This window comes from Pleurodeles waltl, chromosome 4_1 (assembly GCF_031143425.1).
Source record: "Pleurodeles waltl isolate 20211129_DDA chromosome 4_1, aPleWal1.hap1.20221129, whole genome shotgun sequence".
Lineage (NCBI taxonomy): Eukaryota > Metazoa > Chordata > Amphibia > Caudata > Salamandridae > Pleurodeles > Pleurodeles waltl.
Window position 1 is genome coordinate 139,228,470 of NC_090442.1, and position 26,345 is coordinate 139,254,814.

At 43.2% G+C, this 26,345-nt stretch overlaps 1 protein-coding gene across 1 annotated transcript in view; it reads right to left on the reverse strand.

Annotated features, from left to right (window-relative positions):
• Positions 1-635: 635 nt before the first annotated feature.
• LOC138287473 (prostaglandin-E(2) 9-reductase-like) overlaps positions 636-26,345 on the reverse strand; it is a 186,561-nt gene continuing 160,851 nt past the window's right edge. Inside the window, exons 7-9 of the mRNA XM_069227914.1 lie at positions 25,578-25,743; positions 3,434-3,516; positions 636-1,009 (exon numbers count right to left, since the gene is read on the reverse strand). Coding sequence (XP_069084015.1) covers positions 967-1,009; positions 3,434-3,516; positions 25,578-25,743 — 292 coding nt within the window. The 3' untranslated portion in view covers positions 636-966. The remainder of the gene's footprint in view (positions 1,010-3,433; positions 3,517-25,577; positions 25,744-26,345) is intronic.

Sequence of the window (26,345 nt, forward strand, 5' to 3'; positions counted from 1 at the left end):
AGTGATAGCTGCACCTAGGTCTACAAAGGGGTCAATGAGGTTGGCGCCCTTTTTCAAACAAAAATGTTTAATTAAGCTTTGAATGCTCCGAGCTCTCACTTTTCCAATTAATACACGCTCATCCAGTCCAGGTTTTAGATTACTTTCTGAGCTTTGTTTTTTTCTGTAATAGCATAAAACAGGACTACAAGTCCCAAAATGCAAAGCAAAAACTAAACTGGATAAGCTACATACAATGTTTCCTCACCAATTGCTTTTAATTCCTTTGGGTTTCTTTTAGGTTTCCTTTGCCACAAGCAGTGATTATGCAGTCTTTCTTTGAGTAACAGTGTGTTAGAAACTGTATTGAGCCTTCTAATGTTGCCTTCTCTGATAAGGTCAGCTTCCACCTTATCTCGGAGCCAGCCAGGACAAAGTTTTATTTAAAGGGAACCTCCAAGGGCTCTTGCTCTGGTATCGATAGTTCTACACGAGTCAGCTACCAGGTGTCTGGTCTGGCCTTTGTGTCAATTCTGGCAGGCACATTACGCTGTTTCTGACTCACAACTGAACTGCCAAGTCTAGATTTGAATAAAGTCAACTGCATCCCCTTTGTCCAATATCCTGAAAAGATTACACCAAAAAAGACAACCAGATTAATTTGACATGGTTTATTTTTCACATTCATTTTGGGATTTGTCTAGTATAGATTGAGGTGCTGCAGAATATGTTCTCTCTGTATCAGTTCTTGTTTTAACTGATAGAAAAGGACTTTATTAGTATATTATTAGAGATTACACACTCGATATGAGTGAAAGGTGGGGGTAATAAATCAATATTCTAACAGGCTCTTCTAAGGAGACACAGGGCAGCACGGTCTATGCTAGGCACACCAAAGACAATAGTTGATCACAGTATGTACGAGTCTTCAAGAGTTAGATGATCTGATGTGTAGAACCACCTCTCTTCCTGACTAGATGCAGCGTCTTAGTATTCTTCCCTGAACGGATATTCTGGGTGCTCTGCATATCTATAAGTAGAAAAAACACAAATAATATTTAATTTACATACATTCTGTAGTCCCTGCTTGTTGCAGCTGTGTTGTAGGTCAATACTTCAAATATATTTCATTGTGAATTAATATCTCTCAGAAGTAGATTTCAAACTCTGCAGTAACCATCAGATTCAACACTAAACTTGATAAATGTTTTGTTCAATATCATTAGCCGCCCCATATGTATTAGGCTACAAAACCTGAATATTATTGTTTATTTTGCAGTTTGCTTGAAAATGCCAATAAAGAAAATGGATTCATAAATGTAATAACTGACCAAGGAATATCTGGTCTTCTTCAGAGCGATGCTCATAAGCAGTGTATAGTTCTGCCCATGCACGGGACCAGAAGCCCTCTGCGGAAAACGTAATCATTTTGTTCTTCAGAAAAGGCAATTTCAATCTGTATTTATGGTGATGTCAAATTGTCTGCTAAAAAGTGGAGTTTCGGTTTGCTTATAAGTTTGCTGCTGTTTGACGAACTTGCATGAAATTGCCCACAAAAATTAAAAGCATACTTTTGGCATATTAAGTTTCGCTTTGGAGGGAAAAAACAAAGTTTGGGTCAGAAAAAGAACAATTCCAGTGTTGAGTTGTATAGTAAATTGGTCTCTGCTACCGCAAAAAAATGTGAATTGAATTTCATGAGATTAGACCTTTACTCAGAGCAGTACATTTGCATGGTTTGTTGTAAACCTGTTCGGCATATTTTAAAGAAATTCACATCACCAAAAGGTTTCTTGCTGGCTTCAAAGGGTTGAATGATATATTGACCATAAATTTGCTGATCGTCTGCTAAGTCACACTTCCAAAGAGGATCTGTGAATCCATTAAAAAAAATAAGGGAACCCCCATTGGACTAGGAAGCTTTTCCTCTCATTGTCCAATGCAGATTTGCAAACTAGCTGCAGCTTTGGGATTAAGTCCTGCAATAACTGTCTGACCATCATAGAAACATTCTAATTGTAGCCCCTGTTACCTATCGTGGTGCACTGATCACTGCACTGGGGAAAAGTTAAAACCAATACACTATAATGCAGCATGGTGACTTTACACTGACCTGCAAGCCTATATGAATGAAGGTCGAAATGTGCAAGTCTGGCAAACACTGTGTCAAATTTGTTATTTTTATCAGCATTTGTGTATGGGAGTGCGGGTATAAGATACTCCAGTCTCTACATCAAGTGATTATTTAAATAGATATACAATTACAAATTGCAATATTTCTCACTTACAGCTTTTTGATGATAGAGGAAAATAGTAATTTGTTATTGATATTATATAATGTCTTTTCAGTGATATATATACATATTTTTGCAGATATATATTACAGAAAGTAATTGGTGTTCCCAAGCGTATGACAAGACTATTCCTTGTGTATATCTTAAACAGATTCCCCTGAAAAACAACTATCAATAGAGGTAATGTTTCGTTCTCTTGCTGAATCCTAAATACTTTTCCTACAATCTTTCATTGCTCCATCCAATCACAATGAGTCAAGTTTCTTGTAAACAAAATGGCCATCTGGTAAAGGATGATTTCCACATTAACTTCAAGGGGTGCTCTTCTAAATTCCATAGAAATAGGGTGAACCCTGGAAAGGGAGATTTCAGACCATGTTTTTTACTATATTAATGCTGCCACAGGCCATCTTTCGGTTTGTTTGCTAGATGCAGGTTGCAGTTTGTGATCCCCTGCAACTGGCATTAATCAGAAGGGTGGTGGCCTTCAGGGCACTGCAGACCACCATGCCAATAACTGTATTTTTTGTTTAAAGCTGCCAACTCAATTTGCATAGAAGAAGGGGCCATATGTACGAACACATTTTCCCATAGACACAGAATGGGCAAAACTGCTTACTACATCTGGCCCAAGGTGCCCCGCCTTCTCCTTTGTGAATCGGTTACTACCCCAGCTTGGTAACTGATCACTGGTTTGCTTCTTCAATTACTGTTGCAAATCATTGATACATAAGTTACTGAATCACAGTTTGGAAGTAACACCCTATTGGGTTCTTCCGTTCAGCATGCAACACGCGTAGACAGTGTTGCAGCAAAGTAGATTTATTTTCCCATAAATAGGCACCGCAAACGAAAATGCCACCAATGTCTACATTCTAAACACACCTAACCCCTAACACTCCTTTTGCAAATTGCAATTCAGAAATTATTTCTAGTCCCATTTTTCTAATCAGAAAAACACCTTTCCAAATGATGAAACGGGGCTAGTACACATGCAAAAGCGTTTTTACGGTCACACATCCTGTATTTTTACAAAACCAGAGGTTTTGTGATTGCAAAAACCCTTTCTACACCAGGCCCATTCTGTGGAGCACATAAAGCAGTGCATCACTTCACAGTACAAAGTGCAAGTACGCCCCTCACCCCACCCCACTACTTACAGTTTCATAGGTAGGTAGCGCATGTCTCTGTTGAGCCCATCAATTGCTTGCATGTCCTCAGGAGCCAAATGGAAATCAAAGACCTGCCGGGACAAAGACAATTCATATTCAATGAGCAGAGGAGGGCACGTTCCTCACAATCTCTAGGGTTCTGGTGAAAGTAAATTGCAAGTCCAATTTGAGTTTCTATTGAAGATCATCCCAATATGCCATAGCAAAAGGAAGTGAACACGGGCAGTACTTCTGTCATTCTTAACTCAAATGTGCAACATTTGGACTATCTTATATGTGGCTCTTTGTATAACACTTTTGCTCCAAGGTGGGCATAAGTGATGTTCACCAAGTTACAGGCAGAGGACTGGTGCTAACATATTTGTTGCTCTCTGTCACGCCTCCTTCTTCCCCCTAAGTAGGTCCTAAGCAGCTGCCTAGAGATGCCTTACTGTAGCACAGGTCCCGGAAAAGGTGTAGCTGGTCTCCCTCATACTTGAGGTTCTTGAAACATTGAGAGGCTCATTCCGACTTCGGCGGTCTTTTGCTTAGATCGCCGAAGTCGCGGGTGCCAGAGCATCGCCAGTGCTGGCGGTCCTCCGACTGCTATATTCCTGAGTACTGAAGGATTTCCGCCACACTTTGGGTGGAAATTCTCCAGTAGTCGTGCTGGCAGTCGGCGGTGCAGAGGCGGTTCCACCACCTGCCCTGCCCCGCCAAAAGGACTCCGAAAGCCGTATCACCATCTGTAATACGGCCTGGCGGTGTCCTGATGGCAGGGTGAGGCCGGCGGTGACAGAGCTGGGTCCTGTCCCCTCAGGGAGGAGCACCTCGTCGGACGAGGTAAGTGCCTCCGCAAAGGGAGGAGTGTGTGAATGGGTGGGTGTGTATGCGTGTCATGAATGGGGGGGTGGGAGGCGAGTGTTTGTGCGTGCGTGTGTCTGTGTGTATATGTGGTGATGGTGATGCATGTGTGTGCGTGTGAGTGTAAGGGTGTTGTGAGTGTGTGTCAGGGTGTGCGTGTCTGGGTGCGTGTGTGTATGCGGGGGGTTGAGTATGGGGATGGAGGGGGTCACTACTGGGAGTGAGGAAGGGGTTGGGGAGTCATCAACCGGCAACAGGAATGCAAATTCCTGTTGCCGGTAGCCTTTCCGCCAGGGATTACTGCCAAGGAATCCCTTGCGGAAAGGGGACTCAGAATACCGGTGGCGGTATTGGATGGCCCGCCGGGTCAGAGATGCTCGTCTCCGGCCTGGATGGTCCAACCGCTTTGGCGGTAGGGACGGGGAAATGGCGGTTTGGCACAGGCCAAATCACCACACTTGTTATATGGCGGTCTGCACCGCCAGCCTGGCGGCGGTCAAAAGACCGTCGCCAGTGTGGCAGTTCAGTTCCCACCATAGTCGGAATGACCCCCTGAGTCTCTAGGCATCCCTTAAACCTATATGATAAGACAGTGTAAGGAACCATACCGTATAACAACCTGTAGAACTGTGTTGTTTTCTTTTACTACCTCCATGTATTTGCTCAAGACAGCAAACACAAAGCCTTGTACTATGCAATACTACATTAAAATTAGGTTGAGAAGCAAACACTCCTCAGCATACCAGTTTCCATGATATACATGTTTCCGATGTATTTACAGAAATTGTCATTTGATTTTGCTATTCATAGCACATTGATGAAACAAATGAAATAAAAAACCTGCAATCGTTTTTCTTAGATGAAAATAGACACTAAATAATTCTCCTTTTCTTTTACTTTGTAGGGTTCTACCTCCCCACCCCACCCTCCAAAAGAGCAAATGAGATGGTGAATACATTGACTGGGCTTCTTTTGCTGCTTTTGGTGCCATTGCTGTGTATGGTTAGTGACACAAGGATTACTGACAAGTAGTACTAAGCAACAAGAGAGCAGTCTTATTGGTATGCCTGGGTAGGTCTTGGCAATGAATGTTCCGATTGGGATTGGATTATTAGACAATTAGGTACATGGGAGTGACAGAAGCCCACCTGAGGCTGGGAGGCAGATAACTAGCAATCTTTGGGGATTTCACCTGGGGAAGACCCTTCCTGCAGTCTTCATTCCTAGGGTCTCCCCAGATGGTTGCCATCTGCTAACTGCTCCTGAGGATGGAATTCCCTCAACCTGAAAGGCAGCATAATACTAAGGACTCCGGGAAGAGAGCAGTGAGAGAGCCAGACATGTATGTCACCATTAGAAGATCACTCCTGTGGGTGAATCGGGCACCAGGCAGTCTCCTACTTTCTTGTCCAGGATGGGAGCGAAAGCCAATCCAGGTGAGGCTGGTCCCCGAATTGCTTCCTTTGGAAAGGGGGAGTAGGGAGCGACCCACAGGCTTGACCTGACTCAACCGGTGGACTGTTCCAAGGGCTGTTGCTAGTATGCGCTGAAACAAATAGTACCTGGGAGCGAGGCAAGAGTATAAACAGGGGAGTCAGGTAAAATTGTGTTCCTACTACCCCATGCCTCTTGTGTCAAGGATGTTAGGACAATATGAGTGTCAGTTTAAGGATGACTGCTATTATGACTCTAAACTGCTGTCAGGAACGGGTTGGGCAGGATTAATGCTCCCAAAAAGGATCCCCTGATTGTATCTCCCGTTGCAACTGGACCACACGTCCACAGGCGCTAACTCCACATGAGATAAAGAAGAATTCCATTTCCTAGTCAGGCAAAATGATAGGCAAAAGCATTTGGGTATGGTTGTTTAGAAGGTAGGGAGTGCATGAGGGGATGTGAACAATCAATGTGATGCCTACTCGTTTTAATGTGAAAGACTCTGGATCCTATCCTTTAAAGACACAAAACTGCATTATGCTCGGCTCTTTGGCCCTCATTCCTTCTGAGGGGTTTGGTGGATGCAAAGTGCTGCTTGTTAAGCATTTATGGGTGAACTAACAATCAGCATGTACATTAGACTGTACTCTTTAGCAAAGCCACAATGTTACAAAAACATTACAAAGTGGGGATATGAAAATGCAAAGGGCAAAACGTCTTCTACTACACCGCTGTATTGAACATTTGTGAAGCTTTTTATCATTAGAAAGATGAGTTCAACCAGCATTTAGTTTTTAGGTCTGGCGTGAACCAAGACTTTTTGTTTTGGTTAAAAAAATCTTTAAAAATAAATACATATACATACATAATGGGGTTTTCAGTCAACCCTCTTCAAATATTGGCCGGTGTAGTGTCAAGATTTGCTTCTGCCCACAACAGTATACAGCATAGGGCAATGAGTCAGCCTCCTTCAGCAACTGGCTGCCCTCACTATTACTGATGGCATTTTGCCTGTGTACAATGCAGTCATCCCGCATTAGGAAGTGCCATGACTCAAGAGACAAAGCTTTGTTTTCTTAATACTATTTTGGTCGAGCCAATAAGACATTTTAAACTGTCTGGATGCGTAAACCTATTGTGAATTAACAGTGGGCTAACAGCCTGCCCACTACTTAACATTTGTTGGGTTTATTGTCTCATGTACTTGCTTCTTATTTGATGGCTTGCATTCCCTTCTTGTGTTCGTCCCTTTCCTGCAGCATAGCCTCTTTGTCATCTTTTAACTGACTTGCATCCTTCCCCAACGTATGTTTTATATATTTTTTCTTTTTGTTCCAGCATTCCAGCGGAGTGTATGTCTTCTCTTGCTCTCTCCTGTGTGCTTTTTCCCTTACTCATTTCCCACCCACTTTCTGTTTTGCTCCCCACAACCTAATTTACAGTGATGAAGCCCATCACAGGAGCAGTCTCTGGGCATATACATTATGTTGCCAAGGCAAAACTCTTACACACTTAGGAGCAGATTTACTAAATCTTCTACTAGGGCAGGCATCTTCAACGAGTAGCTTGTGAGCTACCAGTAGCTCCCCAGCTACTTGTAAGTAGCTCTTCTGCTTGCAGCCTATCCTTCTAAATTAGATGCTTGATCTAGCAGATATTTGAGAGCTAAACCATGTGGCATAAAGGAGATTTATGTCTAACCTTATTACCTTTGCTCCCAATGGCACTACTGCTGTTATGTATTACTTACGTAGAGCCATTCCAGTTTGACAAAGCTTTTTTTACAGTACTGCTGGCAAGCCTGCCTTATTTACTAAGCTGACCACTTCTACTAATTTTGCATATGCTGGCTAGTAATGTAATCTTGACTGATGTAGTCTCTATTACAACACTTGTAATGTTAGTAGCTTCAGATGATTGTTACTGCATATAAGTAGCTTTTGTTGAGGACATGTTTGGAGACCCCTGTACTAAGATATGGCACACTTCTGTTCTTTCCTAGCACTGGCACACTTGTGCTATACTTCAAGGGTGCCTGCGTTGCAGGCAGAATATTTTTGTGCAGGAAGCCTTACCTTCCTTCACTAAAAGAATCCTAAGAGTAGATTTCCTCATTCTGTGCATGAATAAGAACACATCATGCATAACAAGAGGAAGAAACCAGGAGAAACAAAGACATTCTGCTCATTACACCTCTCTGTGGTAGGCACACCATTTTGTTGCAATCACTGATTTACCGCCCCTAGTAAATGTGGGATTGAGTCAGATTCCATGGCTGGATGCACAGGAACACCCATGTTCCACCCATGGAATGCCTACCACAACAAAATGTAAAGCAACGCAGTGCAACCTGCTTTGTTGATTTACATTTCTTTACAAAGTCACACAAGTCGTTACAAATAGCCCCTTGCGTGGCTTTGTAAATTCATTTTAAGGCTTGTGTGGACTTGCAACGACTTGTGTCACACAAGGACAATGCTAGTCCTTAGTAAATTTTCCTCTTAACTTCCCAGTTTTCTAGGGAGTGTAACAACTGCCATGACCTGGGAATGCAGCCCTGATACTTATTTTGTGAGCTACACATCACTCTTACTGTTTACAGAGAGAGTCAGCGGCAAACAATTTGCATTCCAGGGAAGTGAGAACATTAGCTCAGCTAAGTTTATGCTGCTACAGTGACACATCCAAAAGCATGGTATGGAAGGTAAGGTAGGACATGCCTCAGTCTTGTTCATTTTGGGAGAAAAGCTGGCTTTATTGTTTTACTATTTATGATAAATATATCATTCACTGTGTTGAGGTGTAATAAACGTGTATCGTAAGTAGTTCAAACACACATAGTTAAGCATTTCAGATTTAAGATTGATGATATTATTTGTTTGCCTGTGTATGTTTCCTGTGGACTTTTTACTGTTTGGTTACTGCATTTTGTGTTTTCGTGTGACTGTAACTGGTGACAAGAGTGATATCTGGATGACTTTATCAGGAGTCCTGTCTCCTTTCTACCACTTGCTCAGAGTCAGCTCCTATTTGGATCCATCATGAAGCAATAATCATTGTTTATGTGAGCACATAAGAAAAACAGGTTTTGCACCATGCTAAAATTATAATAGGTGGGTGACTAATTGTAATTATGTCCCACGTCTGTTATTGCATGTTTCATCTGCTTCTAGAAAGTGAACAGTAAATTTTACATTCATTCTTCAGACATCAGCAAGTTTTTTGAAAAGACAACTTTTTAAACATACATATTTTTGCTCTTTGAAGTGTGTTCTCCCCCTGAATCATGTTGTGATGTCCAGCTCCACACAGTTGATCCCAGGAGGAGAACCTAACTTCTCTAAATACACTAAGAAGGCTAATAGCAAGATTTTAGGGCGATGATTATAGGCAGAACAAATCTACTACTGCCAGATGTGGAAGCATGACACTGCCGCTGTAGCAAAGTATTTTTCTCCAAACTTACATCACCTTTCCGGTCCCCTTCATGGACAGACTATCCAAAATATATAATTTCCTGACTCTACAAAAATCCTTGTCCACTCAAGAACTCAGTGGTGCAGCTAGAGTGCCATGGGCCCCACAAGAAAGGCAAATGGCTCCACCTTTAGTCCAGTAGGAGGGCAAGAAAAGGTACAAGCTGGCAGCAGATGGCCTATCACACTTCTAGGTCCGGTTCCACATGTTCGACCAATGATAACCATGCCTATGCCAGAATGACTGCAAAGGTCAAATATTCAGGACCCTTGAAATAGCCAACCCAAAAATAAGACCCACATGTTGCCAGAGACCTACATAGCTAAGGTGGACGGTGGAAGCCTCCACACAAAAGGCCTTGCTGCCAAAGAGCGATTTTAATGCCTGCTGCACAATATGTACTTTCCTAGGATAGGGAATTGAGGCCGTCATTTAGACCCAAGAACAAATGCAAGAATAAGCATAAGTGTATTTTTTAGTCTATTCTAATGACTAAATATTGACAGCACAGCTCTTCCCCTCCAGATCTATTGCTTACAGTATACACAGAGTAGGTTTTCTTTCAACTATTGTGTTTCTTTAACCCCCCTATTTCAGCCATTGGCTTGCAGCTTTTTCAGTTATGCCTTTCGTCAGCACAGTAAAAATCCTTCCACTCGAGTGTTTGCATTGAATTGTCTGAGGGACTCAGTCCGCTGCTGCTGGCTTCATCCAGCTAGTTTCACTTTGATCCCCCAATGCTCCATCCTCCTACCAATGCACAATTTCTGTTTCCCTTACCCACCACCCTCTCGTGTCTCCCTCTCGCCGGTCCCCTTCTTCCCCTGTGCACTCCTCATTCACCTCAACTGTCACCCTCTCAAGTCTCCCTCACTCCCATCACTCCTTCTCCCCTACTCTCATATTCCCTTGCTCACCAACCTCTTGCATTTCCTTCCTCTGTGTGCCCATTGTTTTCCCTCCCTGCCCTTTCCTCCTCGTGGCTTCTTAAAAATGCTGCAGGGACCAGGTATTTTTTTCATAGAAACAAAAGTTGGGCTATACTGATGACTTCTTGCTTTCAATACTGTTCCCTTTTCAGGTCTCTCTTACAGGCAGCTTTTAGCTGTCCATTGTCAAAAGACCTCTTGTTGACCATGACAAACACTTACAGTGGGCTTAGTACCAGCCCATTGCTTGCTATTGGTTGGATTACTTGCAACTCTCATTTTCTTGCTTTTCATTTGCATGTGTGTGTTCACTTGGAAAAGCCATCTGCATGGTAAAAAAACATGTACCCTTTCCCTGAAGGCCCAACTGTACTGTTGTCTGGATCCTTAATGCTGATTTTTGTTATTGGTAAACACGGATCATGCGTGTGCACCATGACATAGGCTTGTCTCATGGTTTGCGGTCTCGTTGGACTGGAAGGGGCACCCAAAGAGCTGCCCTCACAGTAGTGAAAGGCTATCACCTTCACCAGGAGTTCAGCAGTACAATCGCAGTGGTGGTAGCATACTGTGCAGTGATCAGTAGTAGTGAACAGGTCTTTTTTACCAAGTTTCTCTGGAGTGAGACCTACCGGCTCACTAACCTTTTTAAAAGTTCAGCTGATGTGTGCTTAACTCACTGTTGGCCTACATCAGGTAGATGTGGGTGGTGTGCAGCGCAGAAGTAGTGACTGCACTGGATGTATGTGTACCTGGAAAGGGTACAATACAAGGATAGAGCAGTGATATGTGGCAAATGTGGAATTAGTGCATGCACTGGCTGTATTTATACCCGCGAGTAATGCATTACATGAGAGATGTACTGCTGTGCAGTGCATGCATGGAATCATGTGCTGGGTTTATGAGTGCTTGTGTGAAGTACTATACATGAAGAGTGAAGTGTTCTTCAGCGTGCACATATTGAGTGTGTGTGCTGGCAGTGTGTGCGTTTGCAGACAGCACGCCCTCACCCTGGTACAGATAGAAAAGCTTCAGTGCTGAACAGTGTACGCAAACTGAATGTGCCTTCTGAATGTAGGTGCACTTGATGTGGTACAATGCATGAAGGTAACAGGTTTGGACAGTAAGTGTGTTGTGAATTTACATTGAGTGAGTCTGCATGCATTGGTAAATTACATGGAAGACCCTTCCCTTCCATTTTGGGAAGCCCAGGCCTTCCCAGTGAAAACATGAGGAGTACAGGAATCTCCCAGACAGGTTTGGTTTAGCTCTATTCCTGTGAGCTGGGTGGGGCACACTTGAGGCCGGGACCCTCCCTTTACACTTTAAAAAGTTTCTCTTCGATTCATCGAAAGATCACAAGGACGAACCTGGACACGTCTCAAGAAAGGAGATGTGGCTTATAAGGGAATCATAAAGAGCAGGGCTAGGAGCCTAGGATTAACCTTTTGGTGCCCATAACACTGTGGCTGACATTCAGGTGTGAACTCTAGTCACTCCGATGAATTGTGTTGTGGGTCAATCAGCTTTGGAATCTTGCCTGCTGTGACGGACATCCTTTCAAGGAGAAAGAAGAAAAAGATAAGTAGACACTTCAAAACAAGCAGAACCCCAATATAAAACTTCAAAGACTCCTCAGACCCTAAATCACATTTTGGTGTCTGGAATTGACTTTACGAGGAGGAGGTGGAGACCCCAGACTTTGTCATCTGCCAAGCAACCAGATGGGCTGTGTAAAGAGGGGAAGCTCCACAAAACATCTGCCTGTGACCAGGACTGGAAGCCATCGACCATGGAAGAACAAGATCACCCGCCCTGGAGCCTGAACCACCAGCACCTGCCTGCTTGCCAAGACCAGTATGCCCTGTGAGGAAGAAGAGAGGGTTGGAGGGAGCAAGGTCAAGTACGGAGTCCTATAGTGAGGACTCCCTGTGCAAAGTATGAGGATTAAGCTGTATATCAGTCTGTCTGTAGCGCGTGTGGTGGATTGTTTTCTGCAACCCTTATATGCCAGGAGAGAGCTCCTGTAGACTGAGCCATGCAATGAGTGCTGTGCAATAATCTCCAAGCTCATACTCCTCGTAGCAGTGACCCCCATATGCCAGAGGGGGCCACCATGGAAATAATTGTGTGACCAGCATGCCAGGGCCTATGAACAATTATCAGCGACCATGTGTGCCAGGAAATGCCGACCTGGTGTTGGGGTTTGCAACAGAGGAGTCTGGAGTTACTGCTGTAACCCCGTATGCCAGGAGGGGCTGCTGGTACTAACCTGCCAAGGATTTCAGGCCATCGCCTGGGAGTAGTGAGGTTGTGTGCAGCAGGTCGAGCCCACTCAATGAGATCTACTCTGACTGACCCCGGGGGCCAAGAGGATGCCAAGGAAGACATTGCATCCTCGCTGAACTAAAGTCAGGAGCCAAATTACTGAATTCTTCACACCCACCAGGGAGTTAGCACATCTTTGCAAGGTGGAAGCTGCTCCAGTCGCTGGGGAGAACCAGTCTCGCCACCCAGAAGAGTGAGTCTGCACCTGCTGGGTGCACCGCAGATGCCATGAACAACCTGACTTCTCTGAGGAGGATCTGTACTCGCAAGTGACCACACTCAGGGCACCCGCTGAATCGCCAAATGCTTCCATGCTGCAGGACCGAGTAAGATTTAAACAGGGCCTGTTTGCCCTCGGGAGTTTGCTGCTGAAGGTGTTACAGCACCATAGATTCCTAAGAGTCAAAGCGGAACTCTTGAGTATGGCCAGTTAGTGAGCATTCCTTGGATGCAGGCAGCAGAGAATGGGGAATAACACCCCACCAGGGTGGGACAGGGTCATGCCTGACAACTACTAGAGCCCCGACCTCAAGGAGATTGTGTTATTGCTTGTGAATTTATTGCATGTGTAGGGTTAGACATAAACTACTTATTTAGATTTTGACTTGACATTGATTTATTGTTCGTACTGTGTGCAGTTTGAGTTATGAGTTGTGTTCACACACCTGTATCAAACCCCTCGCCCCTTCCCACTCTCAAAGGAAGCCTTGACTGCTTGGCCACAGCTACCACTGAGTGTAAGTGCAGAAGGGGTACTTGGCCCAGTTACTCAGAATTCATATTAGATAGGGCCCTAGGACATCAGGAGTAAAAGGCCTCACCTACCACGGTGGGCCCAGTACCTCTGCGCGCCATGCCCCGTGGCCCTCTGAAAAAGATTCTGACTGCGTGCCTTCCTCACTTGGGTTTGTCCTACCCCAGGAGTATAACGTCTTTACCATCTTTCAAAATGGATGTACTTTCCACTGCTCACATTCAAGGAATTACTTTTCCTCTAAGCACTCCATGAGAGTGCATGTATTTTCTTAATCTCCCTCTTTTGAGATTCCAGATCACTAATTTATGCTGACTCCTCTCCTCCATCCCACACCGACTATTTTCCTTTTGAGAAAGATTTCTGTGCATTTTTCTAGAGTTATTTCCTCTCCCTGTCTCCACTGTTAAGTTCCTCCAGTGCTCCCCCGGCCACCTTGCATTACCCCCACATCCACAATGATTGATCACTCCTGCGCTGTGTCCCCACCCCACCGAAACAATTTCTAATCAATTTTTCGGGTGCAGCTGCCATTTGCTGCTCAGAAGCTCCGATTTCAAAGAATTCAGCTTTTATTTACTGCTCCAAGTGACATCTGCCATCTTGGAATAGTAAATAAAATGGTGCCTGTTTCATTCTGTATGTGCGCACATGCATGACGAGGCATGTATGTGAATATGTCATGGCAAATGCATGCGGATAAACACTGACAGGACCCCCAGTAGTGTCATGATGCATAAACAAGCATGCTCCTGTTAACGTCATTATGCATTTATTTATGCTGAAGCAACACATAGTTGGTAAAAAGCATAGGGAAACCAGTGGCTGAGCCCTGCTTCTTTTCAGGCATGGTATGGGTTTGTGCATTCGTGTAGTGCTTAATACCACTGTATCGTCCTCTAAGGCCTTTCTACTGCTCTGATGTTACTAACCAATTTATTAGTATTCATTGTATTGGCCACAAGATTACTAAGGTATTCACAAAGGAGCAGTTTCAGTTTATTTAAACCAAAAATGCCAGACTGGCTTTGCCAGTGCTTGTTTCTGTTTGGCTCCCTTCCTAGTGCTTTCTGTCACGGTAAGTGGTCATTGTAAAGTGAGTAGCTTACCTAATTAAGACAGTAGGGCTTTATTTCTATCCAGTCTTCCACTCTATGTCTAATTACACCATACTGACACTAGAAAATAATTCTCACTTTAAGGAAATCTATAACCGGAGTTTTCAAAATAAAACTGTTCTTTGACCTCCGCCTCATACCATGCATAGCATATTCCCAACACCACACAGGCTCTCACCCATCCTTCAGACCTGTCGTGTCACTATGTTTTGTGCCATTAAGGTACATTTTTAGCAACACTGCTGAAACGTGACATACTGCCAGGAGCTCATTCTGTGGCTGGGAGCCCTACTAAAAGAGATTTGGTATGAAGGGCTGTATAAAAATGTAAGTTAATTATTATACATCACACACATGTGGTACCAAAGAATGCAGTGTGCCCCGGGCCCTTCTGAATGGACAGAGGGGGCCCAGACCAGAGCTTCCTCTAAAAGTGTCTCCAGTCCATTTTATCAATGTTCCATCTTTTCTCTTCAACTCCTTTTACACAACACACACAGCATGTGCACCTTCCTGTACAAAGATGCACTGCAAACTGTACATTTGTACCCAAATTACCAAACTTACATCTTCTCTGTAACATTTAAAGCCATGGATCCCTACAGATTTATTCACACATAACACACAAATCCTCTCATACCATTTATTATACATCCAGATTTCATATATGCAGGACCCTTGGCTGACCACCTCAGAGCAAGACGCCTGAAGCCTAGGTGACATCTTTGTCCCCTCCATTCTCCACACATCCTTCACCCCCACACAACAAGCCTTTACTAGATTAAGGGCTATCATATTGAGCACAGTTCCTACCTACACTGCCTAATAGAACAATGGGGAGAATCGCTATGGTCAATGTACCATCAGGTAAAAAATAATAGTGAAGAAAACTAATGCCAGATCAAAACTCAGCTTATGTAACAGAGACCCCAGTGTTTCTCCATCACCGCGACAAACTGCACAGAGGAAAAGGAGCACAAAAACGTTGTTTCAGAAAGGCTCACCGCTGTGATGGTCTTTGGAATTCAATCAGGGGTGTAACTTGGCTGGTGATGGCAGTGGATATATAGACCTGAGCATCTCACCGACTGCCTGTTTGACAGCACCATTATAGTAACACGAAGCCAGTCAGCAGGCTGGTTCTGTTACAAAACTAAAATGGAGAAGCTGTAATAGCTGACCGATTGAATTTCGGTGGTGGCAGTGGTTGCGATCTGCAGCAGCGTTTGCGAGAAGAACAAGGACCTGAATCCAAAATTGATCCTGCCCATGCTTGAAGGAGTTGAGGTAGCCCTGGGAGCGCCAAAGATGGTTGGCCGTGGGTGGAGGAGGCTTTGGAGAAGGTGAATGTTTGCAGGGACTGCCAGTAAATGTAGGAGGCATAAACGCCAGGTAAGAAGCAGGACCCAGGTCGGCTACAGAGACACAGGCTGGAGCAGCAAGCGGCAGTGAAAAAGTGCCAGCTTGTAAAGAGGAAGAAGCTCATTGGTGACTCAATTCAAAGTTCAATATATAGGTTCAGTGTAGCTAAACTCGTTTCTTGCATGCGCTTATGTTATACTTATGGCCAACAGTTTTCTCATTATCCTAACATTTTCAGTGTGACATTTTAGTCTGTTATACCCACTCAGTCTCACTGTCTTTTTTGCAAGATCAACAGTCATTCCAGGCCCATATGAACTGATATTTTACTGTTTGATAGTTCAGAAGGTGAACATTCACCTCCAAATGATAACACTAGTGGACATATTTATGAGAGACTTGTGCCGTCATTGCATCTCGTGACGCAACAGCAGCACAAACCTTTCAGCCATAACTATGAGACCACACAAAACCACTTTGGCCTCATAGATATGGAGTAAGGCAAGCCAGCGCAAATCGGTGCATTGCCTTACTCTGCCTTAGAGAGGTGTTCCCACGCATAAACCTGGGGATGTGCCAAAACCTTAAGCCTCCCCAAGGGAGGCGCAAGGAGGAGAAATATAATACTGCATACAGTGCGTCACCCTTGCACCATCATGCAAGGGTGCCTGTGTTGGTGCTAGGCATCCCAAAAGGCACCAGCACAGTGGGAAAGAACAAGAATGCCCAGTATTGCATAGATATGGCACATTCCTGACCTTTCCCTTTGACGCAGGGCAGCGCAGTAAGGTGAATTGCTGCGCTTCCCTGCACCAAAAAGCCATAAATCTGTCTCTTGAGCACCTACACTCAATAAAGACTCTAAAAGTAGAGTATATATATTCTGCTGTCTGGGTAGTAGAGAAAAATAAGTCTGCCTCAGCCCCAGTCAATAGAAGTTCTGTAGTTTAAAGAGGTCAAAATGCGGCCAATTCTTTTATGTGTTTTCGTATGTCAGAACACTGCCAGTCATCCTATGTGTATGCCCTATTATAGTGGATAAATCTCTCATAAATGAAACGGATATATTAGTTGTACTCATCCTCAATAATTGCCTTGAGAAAAACTTAAATATATAATGGGCTGGTGAAGGTCTTTCTACCATTGCATAAACCAGTTAGAACATGCCAAAAAAAACATGTTCATACACATTGTGACTCAATTGAATGAGAAATATAGACCTCTACTGAGATCAGAATGAAACAAAATGTCTTTCATGGAAGTCATGGAAGTTTGAATATTTCTTTCATTGTTGTAGCTATTCAGTTCATCTTCATCTCTGCTAATCGACGGTAAGGGATCCTATCCCCTCACTCAAGCCCCCATCGACGAGTACACCATCGACGACAAAAACATCGTCATTTATAACACCTTCGACGACTGCTCCTTCGACTATAACGTCAGCGACGCAAAGGTCATCGGCGGTTTCGCCGTTGACGGAGACACCGTCAAAGAAGTCATCATCGACAAAGACACTACAGTCGACGACACTACCGTCGACGAGACCACCGTCGACGAGACCATCGTCGATGGAAAAATCTGTACCGTCCACAGCTACATCAACTTTCACGCCATCGACAGCACTGGTGCCTATTAGACAGATCGCGGCCACTCCTTCCTCTTCCAGGTCTCCGGATCTCAGAGCCATGGTCAGGATCACATCTCTACCCACACCGGACATTTATCCAATAGACACATCTCCAAAGTGTCGACTTTAGTACCCAGTCATCTTCTTGACTGGGAGGAATCTAACGAAGGTCCATTCGGAGATGCACACAGCCCCTCGCAGCTCCATGTCAAGTACCAAGATGAGGATGACGAGGATGAGTATGACCAATACCAACCATACTACTCTCATCAGGAACAATATTACCAACCAAGAGAGCCTCAGCATAGAGATTCTGTACAGATGCCTTCCTCTTTAATCCAGGATTTACAAATTATGCTACAGGATTATAGGAGAAGGTTCCCACTGGCAGCAGAAGATCAGCCACCAGCGCCAGTTTCTCCGGTGACACCAGTCAATGTCCCTCCTCCTCCAGCTACTCCAAGATTGACATCCCACTCGGTGTTAGCTGCACCCCCTAGAGACGAAGGTTCCACTTCAGGGGAAGAGGAAGAAGAGGAAGGAGAAATTTCCACTCCACAACATCCTACAGAGGAATGGGATGATTACTTAGCCCCCACTCCTTCTCCACCACCTCCTCGCCCCTCTGATTCTCCACCTAAGGACATAGGTGGTTTCCATAATCTTATAGACAGAGCCGCGGTACGCTTCCACCTTCCAACATCTGTCTCCCAGTCGGAATGTTTCCTACATGATTTTAAGGAGCAATCACGGAAGTCTGTACGGTCCATTCCGATTATTGATTTCATATGGAGCAAAGGTACAAAGATTATGCGAAACCCGGCTACGGTTCCTCCAGTTCCGCAAAAACTGGACAAGAAATACAAGGCAACCCAAGATTCTCCGGCATGCCTTACTGGCCATCCAAAGCCTGATTCAGTGATCTCACAGGCTGCTCAAAGGCGCTCCAAAAACCCATCGACTCCTATCTCTACTCCTCCAGACAAGGAAGGACGGAGATTGGACAATATAGGCAAAAGATTCTCCTCCATGTCAGCAATCACTGTCAGAGCAGCAAATTCTTTGGCAATTCTAGGTTGATATGACCGCCAAATGTGGTCTGACATGCAACCTTTCTTGGACCTCATCCCTGAAAGTAAGCAAGCAGAGGCACGGAAAATCCTCCAAGAGGGTGAGCGTACGTCGGAAGAAATTATCGACTGCGCTCTTGACATAGCCTCTACTGGTTTTCATCAACTAGCGGGTGCCGCGGTCTTACGCCGGCAAGGTTGGCTCAAAGCCACATCTTTTAGGCCAGAAGTGCAGTCCCGAATCCTAGACATGCCCTACGATGGCGAATCTCTATTTGGCAAACATGTAGATGACGCGCTCCAAGCCATCAAGACTGACACGGACACTGCCAAGTCCCTGAGTACCCTGCAGTATCGGAAACAGCCCTTTCGGGGGGCTAGAGGAAGAGGTTTCACCTAATTTCGAGGTTCCTTCCACAGGCAATACCAGCAATCCCAGTACAGGCCTTCCTACCACCAACAGTACAGGCAATCATTGACTGCTTCCTATACCAGACAAGGAGGTAAACGAAGACAGGGTTCACAATCCAGGGATCAACCCAGAAAACAATAATCTTCTACAGGCACCGGCTATGCTCCCCCAATGCCCGCAACATCAGCAAATAGGAGCAAATATTTCCAACATCATCCAAGAGTGGAAGAAAATAACATCAGACAGATGGGTGCTGGATATAGTGACAAGAGGTCATACCCTGGAATTCACACAAAAGCCACCGCATCATCCACCAACATCAGGCAGATCTCTCCATCTTCGTCTGCTTCAAGGGGAAGTATTCAGCCTTCTTGCCAAAGGAGCTATAGAGGCAGTTCCTGTGCAACAACGGGGTCTGCCACGGCAACGACAACTGCCACGAGTGGGACCTCAACCAGAACATACTCGAGGGCATCTTCCAACGATGGGGTCGGCCGATCCTAGACTTGTTTGCCACCAATCTGAACGCCAAATGCCAGTTTTACGCCAGTCGATACCCACTCCCGGGGTCGTGGGGAAATGCTCTTTTGATGAGATGGTCCCGGATCTTTGCATACGCTTTCCCCCCCATTCCACTGATTCCCAGGCTCCTCAGGAAAATGAAGGCCGAATGCTGCAGGATCATTCTTATAGCCCCCAAGTGGCCCAGGCAGTACTGGTACACGGAGCTCCTACTCCGGTCAGTAGCCAATCCAGTCCCCCTGCCTTGCAACCACAATCTTCTAACGAAGAATCAGGGTCTCATCCTACATCCCCACCCAACTTCACTACAATTGCATGCTTGGCTCCTGAGAACAGAGAGTTTCACGATATGAACATTGATCAAGAATGTAGACTTATATTCTCTAAGGCACGAGCAGAGAGCACGAACAAAACGTACAAACTCAAGTGGAAGAGATTCTGTGTTTGGTGCTCTCAGAACAATTTTCACCCATTTCAAATTAACCCTGAGCAAATTCTTTCTTACCTTCTCTCTCTCTCCAAAGCTGGTCTTTCCCATGCATCAGTCAAGATTCACCTAGCAGCTATAGCCTCTTACAGGCGATCGGCTGACATGCCATCTATCGGCTCATCCAGAGTCATCAAACAGTTTATGAAAGGGCTTTTCCGCACTTTTCCCCCGGTGCGGTTACCTCCGCCAGAGTGGCATCTTAATATTGTCCTTTCCCAGCTCATGAAAGCTCCTTTTGAGCCCATTCATAGGGCAGAGCTCAAGTACATCACTTGGAAAGTGGCAACCTTGCTCGCTCTCACCTCTACCAGGAGAGTCAGTGATATACAGGCGTTCACTACTAAAGAACCCTTTTTAGTTTTCTCTGAAGACTTTGTTATGCTCCGAACCAAACCCAAATACATTCCCAAGGTTCCATCTGCGTTCCACCTCAATGAACCCGTTATTCTACTAACCTTTTTTCCAAACCCTACTACGATCGCAGAGAAAACTCTACACTCTTTGGACATCAAACGATGCCTAAAATGTTATCTTCAAAGTACCAAACACATCAGAAAATCAGACCAACTCCTAGTATCTTATTCTCTTGGACAACAGGGAACAGAAGTAACCAAGGCCACTATAGCCGATGGATTTCTTCGACAATCCAGTTTTGTCACACCAAGGCAGGAAGACTGTTGACTAGGCGCCCGAGAGCCCACTCCACGAGAGCAGTCTCCACATCAGCTGCTTTGTTTCAAGGTATTACCCTTGATAAAATATGCCAGGCTGCGACATGGAAAACTTCGCACTCCTTTACGCAGCACTATTGTTTGGAGTCATCACAAAGAACCGACTCTCTAGTAGGACAAGCTGTTCTACGCCATCTCTTTCATTAAGGTGAGACCTTTCCTTAGTTATTGACAAATGGTTTGAAATGCAAATAACCATGTTTTCTATTATGCTTCCATATGAATATGTAATGTGTATGTATGTATATATATATATATATATATCGGCATTTACAGCATGAATTTCAGTATATGTGTACATGTACTTAAAAGTATCTATGTTCCTTCGAAGCTCACGATGAGAAATGTATGAGTTAACTATTTATATTGGAGATAGAGGGTCTTCATGCTCGCACCCTCCATCCACGTTGGATACAATGTTTATCAACCATACTGCTGTCTATTTAGATTCAAGCATGTGAATTTATGAAAGATCCAATACTGGATAAGAAAACAAGTTACTTACCTGTAACTACAGTTATCCAGTATTGGTATCGTTCATAAATTCACATGCGACCCACCCTCCTCCCCTTTGATGCTCGCATTTCCTCTCAGGTTATAATTTTTCACTCTCGTGCTGGAAAATCTGATGAAGGGAGCTTCTCTGGAGAAGGTTCTAGAGGGTGCTGGTGCCTGATTGGACAGCAGGCAGGTTTGGGTCCTTTCACAAAAGGACATGGATAGGCTATGTGAGCAATTGCTGGCTCCATTATAGCCAATGGCAAAAAAAAAAAAATGTTAATTATTGCTATTTTATGTACCGTGGGACTCCCACTTCGACGACGGGGATGATTCAAGCATGTGAATTTATGAAAGATACCAATACTGGATAACTGTAGTTACAGGTAAGTAACTTGTTTTCTTATAGTCTATGCGAATGGGTTATTCGTCTCTGTTGCGATGGAGTAATCCAGCCCTAGAGTTCTAAATCAAGCCCAAAGACTATGATTCTACACGAGTAACTGCAAAGAAGTATAGTTTGTTATCATCCAGTTGAGCGAAGCCCAACTCATTGTTTCAGGCATTCAAATCATTGCAGGAATCAGAATCACGTCCTCATGCTTTATTTGTTCATTAAGCCCACTCTTCTACGATTTTAATTTGAAGATCGAGTTGTTCCCTCAATTTCCTCCATTCCTTACTGACCGCCTTAGTCCTACAAGAACTAACCACTAAACATTGTTTTCCGAGTGGTTCATGTGAAATGATTCACCAAAGGAGGTACGAAGACTTTTCTCCTAATTGTGGACCTTTGTTCATATATCTGTAGTCTTAGTCCTCTATCTCTCTATCTCTCTTTCCATCTTACACAAGGATAGATTAAATTTTTGTTCTGCAGTTGGTCATTTCCTTTAAACAGAGGGGCCTGATTTAAAATTCAATCATAATTGTTTTCCAGACCTTATCATAAGGTTGACAGTCACCACAAAAGAAATGACCTAATACTGGGGCAAAACATCCTTGTTTTCTGTTGGACCCTCTACTCTTCGTCACTGTGAGTGTGTAGAACTTCACATCTGAAATTTCTATATCTTTTTAGATCAAATTATGGTTTACAGAAATGTGTCTCAATATTCATATTCTGAATATGGCAATTTTATTGATTACATTATTTTATTTATTTGTTCAATGAATCCGATGACACACAAATTATCTTTGTTGAAGGCAGCCTCAGGATGATAATATCCGGCAATCTTAAGTGGCTGATTCACAAGTCTATTCTGAAAACCGTGTTCTAACAGTTTATTATGTCTTTTAATTCAGCTACTTTTGTTTGGAGAAATTGTCCAAAAGTTTACTTTCTACTCCTCAAATGTTAGCTACCAAAGTAAGGGAAGTAGGGTTTGTAAATGTTTTTAAAATTCAAGAATGTTAATGTCTAAAAATGGTACTTCCTCATTACTAACACATGGGGAACATTTAACATTTTAGCCACACCAATAATTCTTCTTGAATATCTATGCTGTGACTGATTATAGATACTGTGACCAATTATAGATGTTTTCAAACATGGTTGTACCTCATTGTAAATTAGGTTTCGTTCAAAGGTTGCTACATACAAGTTAGCGACACATATATTGAGTATGCCTCCATACTGGTGCCCATATTCCTCTCAGTAACGCTGTATAGCAAAGAAGAATATGTTTTACATCAGTACTAATTCTAAAGATCGAATTATAAATTCCAAGTCAACCTGTTCTGTGATGCCTTTTTCCATATGAAATTATCATACTTTACCTATTGCTGTTCTCTGTGGTATGTTGATGTAAATGACCTTGATGCCCACTGTGACCAGGTGATCCTCACCACTTCTTAACTTGAGACCCTCTACTTTCTTAATCATGCATGCTGTATTCTTTACATAAGATGGAATTGCCTGAAATAATGGTCTTAAAAATGATCTACATATTTAGACAGTGTTTCTGTGGGTGAGCAAATACACAATCAGTATAAGTGGTGGATCCTTAAATGTATTTTGGATATCCCATAAAGGGCTGGGGTTGTGGGGTTTCAGATTAATAAGAAACTCATACTATTCTCGGCAACTCCAGCCAGATTCTAGAGCTTATTGTGTTAAAGTCAATATATTTTCTTAAATTATCCAATATAATACTGTCTGTTTTATGTAGTTGGGGCATAAAAAGTAATGATAGCCTACACACCTATGGGTTTTATAGTCATCTGTTTCTTTTATTTTAAATCTCTCAGTGTTTTATTTTCTTGTTTAGATAGGTTAAATTATCCCAAAGGGTCTTTAATAAATATGTTTTCTACTCCTATCTTACTTTTTCAAAATTATTCCAACTAGAGATGGTGTCTTGTTCTCCTATAGACCTATGCATAGAAAATGTTTTAGGCTGACTTAGGCAGGAACCCAAAGTGGTAATAAAGGGTAATTTTGTAGCAGAGATAGCGCGGCTGAAGAGAGAGAGGAAGGCACAAAGTGATGCAACGAAGCACAAACTGTTAACATTTAAAGAAGAAATGTGCCTAATCAGCATATTTTGGGGAACATCATAGCAGTATGAGGCTAGACGATTAATGAAACTAGACAAAGCAGAATATGCGATTAAACATTTACATAAAAAAAAATATATAAAGAGGTGCTTTAACTAACAGACTTGAGGCAACAACCGAACACAATTTTATAACACTTGGTTGTTTAAATTAGTCACTCCTGGAGGTGTTATTGACGCAAATGGTGGATGTTTGATTGTCCAAACCTATAGGCATAAGCAGAACTACAAGACAGAGAAAAGGGGCTTAAGATTTAGCTCAGGAAGGGTCTGTGGAAAGAGATATTAATTAGGAAAAGTAACTTTTCCAGTCTCGCTCAAGTTAGGGAAACACTCTTCAAAACTCTATATAAGTGGATGCATCTCACACCAGCAAGGCTATTGAACCACTAAGAGGATGCAGGAACTAGGCAACTATAGCACACAAAATCAATATGTACGGCTACCTGTGTCAATAATGATAAAGTATTGATGTGTTGAGTTGCTGAAGTAAATTTCGACAAGGCAACTACCTATTAGTTCCAAGCCTGACACCCAACGCTTCCCACTCAAACTCTCTCTGTCTTCCCAGCCATCCCTGGATAATAGCTCATTTTTGTTCCATTTCTAGGACTGGATATCTAAAGAAAAACTAGTGCTCATACAGGTCAGACAGAAGCGAGAAACAACATGTTTCATTAATGGGCACTTTAGGTTCTAATTATAAAAGAAGAGGTATTATGTCAACGTGACCCTTCACCTTTAAGATCCAGCATAGGCAGTCAAAGATTTTTGAGAGTAGTGACACAATGGATTCCATCTAAAGCATTCAAAAATTAAAGGGGGTATTAGATGTTCTGTCACCTGTTAACCTTCTGGTTCTCAATAGTAGACAAAGGTTGGTGATTTACAAACACATATCTCAGGCAAGCTCTTGTGCCACACATCTGTCTGTCTAAGCCCAGAGTATTTACCACATTTGTGAAAGTCATCTTGGTATATTTTGAGCTTTAGAATGTGCGTGCCTCAATGTTTCAGGGATATCAGTTACCGGTCTCTCCCTGTAATAGATGGATGCTAGGTCGTGTTTCCCCAATTAAACTTCTTGTGTTAAACATACATCGTGTCCAAACCCTATCTGCCACATTTTGGCGACGAGTTGCTGATTTGACACGACCTAGGTTATCCCGTTTGGTTCCAGCTGTCACCCGTCTGCTCGTCAATACCCTCGACTTCCGTACTGTTTATGGCGTCTCAACACTGGTGAGAGCTAGCTTTCTTCGACTCTGTACCGTTCACTGGTTGTGGAGCGGCTCTGGTGAATGCGCATACCGCGCATACTGGCAACTGTATACTTAAGAAGTGAAGGTGAGGAGAGCGGCTGCAGTGTACGCGCATAACGGCGAGTGGAGAGCGGCTGGAAAAGAGAAGAAGACTGCTGAGCCCATCAGGAGTGCAAGAATACATAGGTCTCCTGTCTATTTGAATGATTATTTTAGATCTTGAATTGTTATGTGTTTTTAGTTTCCCTTGTTTTGCTTTAGTCTTATTTTGTATTTATTTTGTATCTTTTCATTTTTTGTGATGATTATTTATAGGGTGAAGGGAAAAGGATGTGTGATGTTTTGAGCTTTAGAATGTGTGTGCCTCAATGTTCCAGGGAGATCAGTTACCGGTCTCTCCCTGGAATGGATGGACGCTAGGTCGTGTTTCCCCGATTAAACTTCTTGTGTTAAACATACATCAGGTCCAGACCCTATCTACCACACATCTCTCCTCTTTTTTTGCAGCCAACTCTCCCAAGTAAATTCCATTTCTTTCCCTGTGAACACTTTAATCCCTCCCCCCCCCCACCTCCTTACTAAGGGATTCTCCACTTATACATAGCCACACCACCCTTTCCATTCAATGAATTGTCAATACCCTATTCCTGTATAACACTGTTGCATTGAAGCTAGGTCCATCCTCTATGCACCAATACACAAGTACATACCAACCTGAATATTTTGTTTAATGTGCTCTGGAGTGAAGCTCTTAGCCAGAACTACAATGTCTCGTTGGAGTATGTAGCGAACAGCAATCTGGGCAGAAGATTTCTTGTACTTTAGACCAATCTTTAAAAGTACAGGATCATCCAAAAGCACTGGAGTTGTTTGGTCAATCCTGCATCAAAAAAAACAAGAATCTATGAAACACAACTATCACAACTTTATTAAAAAATAACCTCAGTTAAATTATTTTGTGCAGTAAACAGATATAGAAAACACAAATTGGCCTTCTGTCTGTCAACGTGTTCCAGTACAATTCAGTGGTCATTCAAATGTCAGTACATAAATGTACATTCTGAAATGGGGGGGGGGGTGGCAGGCAAAATAGCATGAGACAGATTTAGAAAGAAAACGTTACTTACCTGTAACTACAGTTCTGCAGAATTGGTATTGTTCCTAGATTTATTCATAAATTCAAATATCAATAGAATACCTGCAGTCTATCAACCCCATTTCAAAACCAGAACTGTGGTCAATGATACAGAGAGAGACTCTGAGTTTCAATTCCTCACATCGGTTTCCACTGTCAGATTTTCAAGAGTAATGATTTCTAGTTTGAGAAACATAGAGGAGGGCAAGTTGCATGTGAATCTATGAATTTCAATGCTGGAGAAATGTAGTTACAGGTAAGTAGCTTTTTCTTCACCAGCAATGAATCTTTCGTAGGTGTGTGTGCTTGAATTATGATTATCAAAGCAGCAGTATTAAATAATTTGG